This window comes from Pelophylax lessonae (assembly GCF_965119305.1).
Source record: "Pelophylax lessonae genome assembly, chromosome: 3".
Lineage (NCBI taxonomy): Eukaryota > Metazoa > Chordata > Amphibia > Anura > Ranidae > Pelophylax > Pelophylax lessonae.
In genome coordinates this window covers 136,440,453-136,453,211 of record NC_138770.1, presented here as the reverse complement: position 1 = coordinate 136,453,211, position 12,759 = coordinate 136,440,453, and the positions used below count along the sequence as shown (strand labels likewise).

The 12,759-nt window shown below is 47.8% G+C and overlaps 1 protein-coding gene across 1 annotated transcript in view; it reads right to left on the bottom strand.

The window, feature by feature from the left end:
* NBAS (NBAS subunit of NRZ tethering complex) overlaps window positions 1-12,759 on the bottom strand; it is a 1,303,215-nt gene that overhangs the window by 413,425 nt on the left and 877,031 nt on the right. The window contains exon 42 of the mRNA XM_082252487.1: window positions 6,740-6,850. Within this exon, the coding sequence (XP_082108613.1) occupies window positions 6,740-6,850 (111 nt within the window). The remainder of the gene's footprint in view (window positions 1-6,739; window positions 6,851-12,759) is intronic.

The window sequence follows — 12,759 nt, the reverse complement described above, 5'->3', positions numbered from 1 at the left end:
TCTAAGTCATCACTGTTGGGATGTCCCAAAGCAGTATAGACATGAGGGGTGGGAGACACAACCACAGAAAAGGCAACGCAGTACCCACATCAGAGAAAGGAACCTTACATGGACAGTAAGAGAACCTGCTGGGCAACAGAAAACAATGCTCAACAGGAGCAACAACCCAGGAAAGCAAACACCAACAGCCAGGGACCCACAAAAAAACAAGGGTCCTTCATGGCACTGCCGCACTGAGAACCTTGCGGCCAAAGGAGGCATCAGCTGACGCCAGAACATCTACTTTGTAGAATTTGGAAAAAGTGTGCACTGACGACCAAGTCGCAGCCTTGCACACCTTGGCCACCGAGGCCCGATGCCAATAGGCCCAGGACGCACTCACAGATCTGGTAGAGTGTGCCTTAACAGGGTAGGGTGGAACCCGTTCCTTCAAAACATAAGCCTGTTCAATGGTCTGTCTGATCCATTTGGCAATAGTTGCTGCAGACGCAGCCATGCCCTTCCGAGGTCCCTCAGGAAGGACAAAGAGGGAATCCGTCTTACGGAAGGATTCTGTAGACGACAGGTAAACCCTGATCGCCCTGACCACATCCAAGGAATGCAGAGCAACCTCCTTAGGATGCTTAGGCTTCGTACAAAGCGAAGGCAGGGCAATGTCCTCATTAATGTGGAACTCAGAGATCACCTTAGAAAGAAAGGAGGGATGCGGACGCAAAACCACCTTATCCTTGTGAATCACCAAGTACGGAGAACGGCAAGACAACGCCGCCAGTTCCGATACCCTGCGAGCTGAAGTGATCGCCACCAAAAAGGCAACCTTCTTAGACAGCAGAGGTAACGATATCTCCCATATGTTTTCAAAGGGAGCACGCTGTAACACGGACAGAACCAAGTTCAAGTCCCATGGAGGCAAATGCTCCTTCCTGGGAGGAGCCAAATGTCGCACACCTTGAATGAAGGTGCGAACCAGGGAATGAGACGCCACAGGGCGTTGGAAAAGAACAGCCAGTGCGGACACCTGGCCTTTTATCGTGGCCAGTGCCAGGCGCTGGTCCACCCCAGACTGGAGGAAGGCCAACACTCTTGACACCGAGTATGAGCGAGGGGGGAGCCCCCTGGACTCACACCAGGCAAAATAGGCCTTCCAGGTACGGTAATAGATTTTACCAAAGGAGGTCTTCCTAGCCTTCACAAGGGTAGGGATGACCTCAGGGGAGAGACCCCTGTCCCTCAGGACCTGGGTCTCAACAGCCAGGCCATTAAAGCCAGTGACTGTAAAGACGGATGGAAGATCGGACCCTGAGACAGGAGATCTTCCCGCATTGGCAGCCGCCACGGAGGCGCCACTGCCAGGTGAACAACTTCGGCGCACCAGGACTGGCGTGGCCAGTCCGGCACCACCAGAATCACCAGGTGCGGATCCGAGGCTAACCTGCGGAGGAACCTGGATAACAACTGAATTGGAGGAAAGGCATACATCAGACAATACTGATACCAAGGGGCCACCAACGCATCCCAGGTGTCCACCAGAGGATCGTGCGTTCTTGCCACGAACCTTTCCACCTTTTGGTTTAACCCGAGATGCGAACAGATCCACGTCCGGGGATCCCCACTTCGCACACAGCATTTGGAAGACCTCCGGGTGCAGGGACCATTCCCCCTGTTCCAGGGTCTGGCGGCTCAGATAGTCGGCCTGCCAATTCTCCACACCCGGAATGTGAACTGCCGAAATCGCCAGGATATGAGTCTTGGCCCAAGACAGAATGTCGGTCACCTCCCGGGCCGCCCGGGCACTCCTGGTGCCCCCGTGGTGGTTGATGTAAGCCACCGCGGTAGCATTGTCCGTCTGTACCTGAAAAGGACGGACCAGAAGTCGGTCCGACCACTGGAAGAGACAGAGTTTTATCGCTCGCAATTCCAGCACATTTATCGGGAGTGAGGACTCCTCCTCCGACCAAGTGCCCTGGGCAGACAGGTTGCCCAGGACTCCACCCCAGCCCGACAGGCTGGCATCTGTGGTAATCACCGTCCACAACAACGGACGGAAGGACTTGCCTGCCGACACCATCGGGGACTGGAGCCACCACAGAAGAGCCAATCTGGTCTGACGACTCAATGAGACAACCAGATCCAGGGACTGAGGCAGTCTGTCCCACCTGGCCAGGATCTCTGCCTGGAGAGCCTGCGTGTGAAACTGAGCAAAGGGTATCACCTCGAAGGCCGAAACCATCAACCCCAGGCCCAGCATACAGGTCCTGAGTGACGAGGACGGGTTGTCCCTGAGGGACCTGATTTCGTCCTGCAAGGTCCGGAGCTTGTCCTCCGGCAAAAAACACTTTTGCCTGAGCAGAGTCCAGAATCATTCCCCAATAGGGAAGACGAACCGATGGAGACAACGTCGATTTCTGAACGTTGATGGTCCATCCGAACTCCTGTAGCGTCTGCACCGTGGTGGACACGCGCACTAGGTCCTGACTGACACTCGATCTCAGAAGGAGATCGTCCAGGTACCCCAAGACCACAATGCCCTGTGCCCTTAACAGGCCGAGAACCGGTGCCATCACTTTGGTAAAGACCCTTGGAGCCGAAGCGAGACCGAAAGGTAACGCCACAAACTGATAGTGGTCCTCTGTGACAGCAAACCGAAGGTACCGCTGATGAACCTCGAAAATGGAGACGTGCAGGTATGTATCTTTTAGATCTATTGAGGCCAGGAATTCCCCTGGACTTAGGGAGGCCACCACCGAGCGGAGAGACTCCATACGGAACTTTCGAACGTGCACGAAGTGGTTCAGCGCTTTTAGGTCCAGAATAGGGCGTACTTTGCCCTCCTTCCTGGGCACAGTGAACAGATTGGAATAAAATCCCCGAAACCTGTCCCGATGAGGCACCGGGACAATCGCCCCCTGAGCAAGAAGGTCCTGCACCGTTTGGTGTAGATCCTGCAGACGCCCAGGAGGCAAATGAAGATTTGAGGGAAAGAATCTGTCCGCTGGCCGGGAAAGGAATTCGATCTTGTACCCCGATCGAATGATTTTCTGAACCCACCTGTTCGAAATCCGGAGGAGCCAAGGTTGGAGGAAACCGCGCAAACGTCCCCCCACCCCTGAAATGGATGAGGGCGCCCCTTCAGGCAGAGGCGGACTGACCCGCCGAGCCGGCATTGCCTGACTTCTGCTTGCCCGCCCAGGGCTTCTTCTGGCTGCCCTGGGCCTTGAAGGGCTTGCCCTTGGATTGGTTCCGAAAGGCACGAAAGGACCCCTGAGTGGATCGAGGCGCAGAACCCCTCTTGCCACGAAAGGACTTGTTCTTCGGGTTCTGGGTCAGCAAAGTGCTCTTGCCCCCTGTGACGCCTTTCACCAGGGTATCCAACGCCTCGCCAAAAAGGCGAGAACCAGCTTAGGGAAAATCAGAAACTGTTTTCCGCGAGGACGGGTCAGCCGACCAGCTCTTCAGCCATATCAGTCGCCGGTTAAGTACCGAGACACTAGAGAGGCGTGCTACTAAAGGGGCCTCATTTAAGGCCGCATCACACAGATACACGATTCCTTGGTGGATTTGATCCACCATATCCAGCCGGGCAGGCGGAACAGCATCAGACACGAGGTTGCTCCTAAGCACCTTAGTCCAATCAGCCACCGCCTGAGCCACCAAAACGGACGCGAAAACGGGTCTGAGCAACGAGCCCGCCACCGTATAGGAATGGCGGGCTAGAGACTCCAACCGCCGGTCAGTGGGATCCCGAAAAACCAGGTATCCTCAGAAGGAACCAAGGTAGCCTTGTTTAACACGGCCACAGTGTGATCCACCTGTGGAGGCACACACCATCGTGATTCCGTAGCCGGTGCAAAGGGATAAAGCAACTTGAACCGACTAGGTGCCAGGAATGAACGTTTTAAAGTGTGCCACATTTCATTAACAGTGTAATGAAACTCAGCGGGGCAGGGAAAAACCTGTGCCGACTTGCGGGTCCTGTGTGTCCCAAAGGAGGACACAATGCCCGGAGGACTGGGCTCATCCTCCAAATGTAGTGTTTCCTTAACAGAAACTATCAATTCATCCATGGTCGCTCGCTCTTCAGGCGACCCTGGGGAGGAGATATCAACCCCCTCCACCTCTGCCTCCCCCTCAGACCCCAGCAGGTCTAAGGATGAGCGAGAACCTGAAAAGGGCACGCTCACTGCAGCAGCCATATCACCATCTGAATCAGAAGAGAGGGACAATCTGGGCCTCTTTTTAGCAGCACGTTCAGCCATCAGCATTTCCATATTGGACACCAAGGTCGCCACTACAGTGGCCAAATCAGGTCTCAGAGGGGCCACAGGAGAACTGGGATCCCCCACCAGAGCTAGGGGGTATTTGCTGTCCTGAGAATCCATTGCCCAAGATGAAAAAACAACAGTGCAATAAATTTGGTACTGCCCCTTTAAGACCGCTGCGGAGTGCGCAGCCCACCGCTACAGTTACAGTGACAAAGACCCCCAAACAGGAGAAGAAAAAACTGAGCCAGAAATGACAATACAGAAGGTAATTGAAAGAGATAATCTGCAGAGCCCCGCAGAGTGTTACCACCAATGTCCTGCTTCAGAGGAAAAGGAAGTGCTGTCAGAGTGGGCTGAACCATAAGCTGCATCACTCAGGGAAAATGGCTGCCCCATAGGACTGAATGGAAGGCTCCGGCAAAATGGCCGCCAAACATGCGGTTGGAACGATCGTTCTGCCACCGCAAAATGGCGGCGGATGGCGCCAAAACAGCATGTAGTATTGCCCATAGTGAAGCCAAACATGCCTGCCCATACCTAAAATGGCGGACCGCACGGTTTCACCCCGCTGCGGCCGCTACACACACAGTCTGCACCCCCAACAAGCACCGAAGTGACACAGGGAAGGGGACCCCCAAAAACATACAGCACAGCAGCGCATGCACAAGCAATCCCCGCAGGGACGGCATCAGGGAGTCACACAGGCACAAGACATGGGGGACACACAGCAACACAGGACTGCCACCCCAGACAGAGGCCCCACACAGAAGTACTTACCTGTACCAGATGGCGTGGGGAGCCTCTCAGAACAGAAAGCCGCTGTCCTCATCTGACAGGGAGTGCCGTTAGCCAGGGACATGACACTGCAGCATCGCAGATGTGTCCTGTGAGGTAGCCACCTCACGGCTGCATCCCTGCTGCGAGCAGGGATGGGTCGTTAATAGTGCCAGGACGAACCACGGCCGAACGCTCGATGGCGGGCTGGGGGTCCATCTGACCCTCTGCCCTGGAGTACCAGGGCGGTCAGTCCGAATCCAAGCACCGCATGATCCATCTTCATCCGAAGAATCGACTAAAAACTAAAAGCTGACAAAATAAACAGGTAGTAAAGTAAGAAAAAACTGACATTTTCAAAGAAAATCAAATAAAAGATTAGTTAGGCTGAGACTGTAGCCCCAGCACAGGGAATCCTAACTACTCCTGACACTAGGCAGAAAGAAACTGAGTTGGGAATAGTCACTGCAGGGGGGTATTGACCAGATGGGACAGCCCCCATGGGTGTGTATATGCAAATGCCTTTGTTCTTTTGACTAAGTATTTATGCCTAGCTACTCCTGTGGAGCGAAAATTAATACCCAACAGTGATGACTTAGAGGACGTAAGAGAAATTTTATTTTTTATTATTTTTTTTGAGACAGATAGAGCTTTCTTTTGGAGGTATTTAATCACCAGGAGGTTTCCTGCAGCTGGTCTTTTCCCTATTACTGACTAAACATGTCTTCATCTGCACTGTTTCTCTGTGTAGAAGCAGCATCTTTAAAAAAAAAAGAGCAAGGCTTTCCTTTCTCATGTCAAAGCTGTCACTCTGTTGACTGGTGATCTGATAACTGGTGGATCAAAATTTAAGAAGCAACAGGAGAGGTGCAGAAAGCACTAATCCAGAGAATGAATGAAGCAAGAAGCAGGGAGATCCTTTCACTGTCCTCAAAAATAGCTGTATCTTCAGGAAAGGAGAACAGTGAGCAGCCAAAACAGTGACATCACCAAATCTCACTCCAAATCTTGTGAGAATAGCAGTCAGAAACATAGTGCCTTCATCATTATGCCAGAAGCCAATGTGCCCTATTACGCTAAAAGCCTTCTCTTTGCTACATATATTGGTCAGTTAGGCTTCTTATCATAACTACAGAGCAATAATCAGGTTTGGGAAAGCACATAAGGGTTTTAGGATGTAATGGATTTACAATATCAGGGATTTTAACACATAAATATCCACTACAGAGGGCACCAACAAAGAATTGTGTAACATATAATGAAGAAAACACGGCACAACACACCTATAAATGTAATAAACATTAAAAAAAATAATCCAGTACATTTTCCAACAATGATTAAAATGTGTACTAAAATGAAAACATTTGACATATCTTGAGTTAAAGACAAGCCCTGACATGCAGATTTTAACAGAATAATCTACAATATAAAAACTGCCTTTAGGGACGTGCTTGATTGGTCGATTTAATAAAATTCTGTCTTAGTTCTGTTTCTATGTTTATTTCTTAGCTTTTGTTATTCTCTGAGAATAAAGAGCACATTTAGGAGAAGGAAAGTGTTCTGCAGTTATGTGCTTGAAATAAAGGAAATAATAGTTGGTGGATATCATGAACGCAGTAACAATAATTCTAGCAATGAAGCGTATGCACCACCCGCTAACAGAGAGTAGGGTAGAAAAGAAACACCTGAGTGGTGATACTCACCCACTGTCGGAGAACAGGTACTCTAAGTGTGTCATGTAAACCTCCCAAAGAGGAACTTGGTAACGCTGTGCCAGGGACAGGGAAATATTGTACACATTCTCTTCCAGTGTCCTGTGTAAAGACATGCAAAAGCAGCAGTTACTTACATATATATATTATACAAATACACATTTATATACAGGAAAGGTGAAAATTTGACTTTTAAGGGGTTACCTCTCAAAAAACATTCAACAGATGTGCAACTGTTGCTAAAATCATTTACTTTTTTATTGGTGTAGAAAAACAATTTCAAAGTTAAAATTACAATTATAAAAACAAAGATGTTACATTCTCATATAGTACTCCAGATACATCTCCTAATGACCAGTCCATGACTTTTGCTCAACCAACCTATTCCATTCAATCATATTGCTCTGTCACCATATCTGGCATTCCAGATCATGAGTTAAGTAGAGGACTTACTGCATCACTTATGGACATGGTCAAGACTCTACACATTTCGCTTTTTTAGGAGGCGTAAGATGAATATCCGTAACAGTCCTGCTACAAAGGGTTACATTTCCCTGTACAGGGAGCCCACACAGCTATACTCGATAAAGAAAAATGGGGGAGCAAGATGGTCCAAACGCACATTTTAAGCAGTCGTTAATGAATCACCAAGCGTGAAATGGCAAAGGGCAGTGGCCATCAAAAACCTGCATGCTGTTAAGATGGTTTACTCAGATTAGTAAACCCGATACAACCCTGGGACTGTGAAGCAGGAGATCTCAACAGTCATTATAGGAGGCCTTCGGGCAGGCCATAGCTGGGTTCACATGGTGGTTTGTGTTTAGTACTGTTTACCTGAAGTAGTGATTCTCAGATAGACTCTCTGTTGGTATAGAGTCTTTTTAGAGACTATGCTACACAGTCATGTTACTCCGACTGACCAAGCCCAGTGAGCAGTGAAAAACAGTGGCGTGGCTGGAGCGGCACTGGCTGAGGCAACATTCATCTACATACTATTGCACTGGGTTGGTGAGTGGTGCCTTTTCTTCTTTTTGATAATGCTCTTACACCTCTGAATGATGCACTGATGCCAGCTACCTTCACTGCAACTGGTGGGGGGATCTCAGCTTAGAGCGGCACTGCGACTTTTACTTGGACTGAACTGTTTTGCATTATTACTTTTACATTGGAACATGCTTAGTAACTGAAAATTAGCATTCTGCGTGATCATTCATGCAATTACCTATTCTGTTAAAATATCAGATCCCTCTTTCCCGCAGTAGAAGTGAGAGTGGAGTTGAAGTGCAGGGGATAATAATGATATACCCATGGTTACCAGGTTCTGGCATATCGTGTAACCCTATTACATAAAATCGCCTCAACTTATGGGCCATGGCTAGCGTTAATCTGTTTTTTACCTTCACCAGATTCAGTGAGGGGAAATTTCCAGGAGTAAGATTTGATTTATTTAGCAAACTGGTTCTTTGTGATGTTATCCGGTTTTCGGTTCATAAAGGCTACTATTGGGTCAAGGGCAACCGGGTGCACAAAGAGGGTGGCGAGGATCTGAAAGATTTCTGTCCAAAATGAGCTGGCTATGGGGCAGGATCACCATATATGGAGATGGGTGCCTGGGTTTTTGCAGCCACAGAAACAAGCTGGTAAGTAGAGGGGCACATTTAGATATTCTTGTAGGGGCCAGATACTAGTGTGTCATAACTTTATAATTAACTTCCAGTGCTGTAAAGTTTTGATGAAGATTTAGTGTAGGTCCATACTGCATTACAATTGTCTATTTGCTGTTCGTCTTTCATTCATCATTATCCATGACAACTTAACTTTTATCAATGTAAATTAAATGAATGAGGATTTCCAAGACCTAGTGTTTGCTCTCCCAGCTGATTACCATCTATACCAGGGGTCTGCAACCTTTAAGACATAAAGAGCCACTTGGACCCGTTTCCGAAGGAAAAAAAAAAAACTGGGAGCCGCAAAACCTACAAAAACCTACCGGGGGGGACGTAATTAGAAATTACAGGGCCCCATAGCAAAATTTGCTATGCCCAATGATCATACCCCAATGCAGAGACCAGCGTACATGCCCCTTTCAATGCAGTGACCAGCATACATGCCCCTTTCAATGTAGTGACCAGCATACATGCCCCCTTACAATGTAGTGACCAGCGTACATGCCCCTTACAATGTAGTGACCAGCGTACATGCCCCTTTCACTGTAGTGACCAGCATACATGCCCCCTTACAATGTAGTGACCAGCATACATGCCCTCTTTCAATGCAGAGACCAGCGTGCGTGCGTGCCCCCTTCAAAGCAGTGTGTGCCCCCCCCGAGGCATCACTTCACTTGCCTCACACTGGTGCCTGGCGTGCTGCTGCTGACGTCTTCTTCGTCCTGCATGCGTGCCTAGCCCTCCTCTCCGACAGCGGGCGGGAAGGTGACGTCGGGACGGTGTGTGACTAACGCACGCACCGCCCCCCCCCACGCGACGTCACAGCCAGGACAGCGCCACAGTGGGGAGTGTCGGGGAAGTGTAGGGGCGCACAGTGCGCCTCCTCCCCTCGCTATCATCCGCCCCGGAGCCGCGGCAAAGGTTCAAAAGAGCCGCATGCGGCTCCGGAGCCGCAGGTTGCAGACCTATGATCTATACAAATAAAGCAATTCATTCAATTTTGAAATGAGCAATCCATATATAGCAGAAATGTGACCCAGTATCTTGTCAATATTTTTACAAAGGCGGATGTCATGACTGATCTCATAGTTTTTAGATGAAATTGCCATTCCAAAGCTTTTTAAAAAAAGGGCTCTTTGATTGGCATTTGGCATTTTTCGAACATGATTTGTCTTGATAAATACCTTGGTCATTGCAGAAATTCAGCTACAAGCAAAAGGCCTTTGTTAGACCAGAAAATAAAGTATCATGGAGTGAGGCCTGAGGTGAAAGCTTGGTTATAGTGAATGGAAGCTAATGGGCTATGGAGAGATTTAAATTTGTGAGCAGAGTATAAAATAAATGTCAAAACATGTACATACAGTCAGGTCCATAACTATTGGGACATTGACACAATTCTAATCTTTTTGGCTCTATACACCACCACAATGGATTTGAAATTAAACAAACAAGATGTGCTTTAACTGCAGACTTTCAGCTTTAATTTGAGGGTATTTACATCCAAATTGTTTTATTTCAAATCCATTGTGGTGGTGTACAGAGCCAAAAAGATTAGAATTGTGTCGATGTCCCAATATTTATGGACCTGACTTTACAAGTCAAAGTTAAAATGTATGTCAGGGTAAAAAACAAAAACAAAATCTCAGTACACACCTGCAAAAGATGCCTATATACTTGCCTGTGAATTTGCCAGAATTCCAGCATGCTTCTAGCTTTTTGTTTGACTGACAACACAGTGCCTTTGCTGCACTGAAATCTCACCCATTATTGTTAGTATGCCTGCTGGAGAACAGAACTCCTTCTATACCCCAGGCCTCTCTTATCTCTCAAAAAGCATACATGGATTTTCCTCCCAGCAAAACAATATTGCTGTCTTGATGATCAAGAACCAGACTGCACACTGAGTAGGGAAAGGGCTCCTGGTAGATGGAGATCTGAGGCCTACCTCAGTAGGAACTGACCTCCCAGCAGCAGCTGCCCTTGTAAGAAGTTTATACAAGGGGTAATGATGTCACAGGAAGTAATATCCTACAGCTATTACCTTTTGTATCACCTCCCTCTCCCTTTAGATTGTAAGCTCCATGAGCAGTGTCCTCCTATTTCTTCTGTAATGAACTGTATTGTAATTGTACTGTCCCTCCTCTACAATGTAAAGCTCTGTGTAAACTGTTGTAAACTGTTGGCGCTATACAATTCCTGTATAGTAAGGGCTCTTTCACACGGTCCGCCTCCATCGGCGGATCCATGTTGCCCAGCGGGGGATCGATCCGCGATCCCCGCTGAGCCGGCGGATGACAGCTCCGTCTCCGCTTGCAGAGCGGAGAGGAAGGTGTCTCAGCCCCCGCTGCCCTCTATGGGGCATCGGATGAGAGCGGACCGCTTGTCCGCTCTCATCAGATCCAGTCCGATTACTGAACGGATGGAAAAATAGGGTTTCCATCCGTCCAGATTTCACGGACAGGATCGGATGTGGATGGCAGCGGGTGTCAGCGGAGGTGTCTCCGCTGACATTCGCTGCCCCATAGAGCTGCATGGAGGATCCGATCAGATCCGCCTAAAAAACTGACAGGCGGATCTGATCGGACCGCCCGTGTGAAAGAGCCCTAAGAATAATAATATAATCAAATTCTGGCCACAGTAATAGGGTAAAAAAAACACAAAAACATTTTGGTTCATGCACTCTTCAACTTTTGCTCAGCTAACTGAAAGGCTGTTGATATTTTGTTGTTCACAGTATCACGTACTCTTCCAAAAAAACAAGATGAAGCCTGTCACATGACATTGGCAGTACTAAACGATCACTTTCAGCTGCAGTAACCTAAATACACCACAGTGTTGTTCCAAAAGAAAAACAAAGGAAAAAAAGAACACAAAAAAAAAAAAAAAAACAGCACAGCTTCTCCTCTGCCCTGGGAGAAATCGTGTGGGTGAACAAAACATTGGCTTCAATAATAAGTGAGCCGTATCCAAGAAAACCACGGCACACACAGCAGCCAAATCACTGAACTCTCCAGCACATTGACGGTTTCTAAGAGTGTTTTTTTTTTTTGTCAATTTAATAAAGAAATGAATAAAACTGGCAATACAATGAAAACATTTGACATTTTTTGCATTAAGCTCCAGAGATGAGTAAAGCAAATGTTATCTTAGATGGCTGATTAATCATTTCCTTTCTAACATTTAAATTTTATAAACAAGTTTGCAGCAAGGTTTTTGTTTTTTCATCCTCCCCACATGAAACAGACAGGTTTTGTTGTTTTTAAATATAAAATCTATATCAACTATTTGTCCTTTTGGAAATTATATGCATAGTAAGTATAATACATTTAAAATAAATCTTTATGCTTTTGCACTGCATTACGGAACATACGTTAATGACCACGCTAACACGCGGTGTCCAAAGCCGCCCAATTCGTTTTGAGTGGGAGACCAGTACACTCCAACGCACCTGACACTTTTCTGGCAATGCAGCCTAATGAATCTCATGGTACTGCGTTACCATGCAATGCAGGTCCCTTGTGTTGGGGGTGTTGGCAGTGGTGATTGACCGATATCGTTTTTTTAGTGCCGATACCAATATTTTGGTCATCGGATATCAGTATCGGATGATATTTTCGGACATTTACATTTTTTTTTATTTTTTTTTTTTCACGGGTACAGTTGTGGAGGGATCTGGGGGTCTAAAATACCCCAAACCCCTCCTCTGCACTTAAAAGCATTCAAAACAGCCAAGTTTGGCTGTTTTGAATGCTGTAATTTCTTTGAATCTGGCGCCGAATGCCTGGAAGTGATGTCCGGGTTTTTACATGGAGACCGGATCAAAACCGAATGCAGCTTTAATCGGGTCTTCTCTTCAGCGGCCATGGAGGTAGGATGCCTGGGTCTCCCGGTGGGACGGGAGACCCGGGCAAGCCAAGGAAGGTGGCGGGAGGGGGGCGGACGTCCCCTCCCGCTCCTTATACTGACAGCCGAGCGGCTTCTCAGCCGCATCGGTTGTCATTACAAGACAGCTGACCGTCGGCTATGGACGCTGGTACCAGGGTGATGCCTCTAGCTGCAGGCTTCACTCCGGTACAACACTTTCCTGGAATATCGGCAATATCAGTAACCTCAGGGGGAAAGTGCATATTGGCCCCCGATATATCGGCATTGTCGATAATGGTTTGATCCCTAGTTGTCAGGGTCAGTACTGTGTGCAAACTGCGGCACCAAGCATTGTAGTAACACACGTTACCACAATGCAAAGCTGTGAAGTAGGTATAAAAACAATTCTAAATTGTGCAAAATGAGTCTAACCAAATGCTTAACAGATGTTAATATAACTTCATTTTTGAGCAATATACC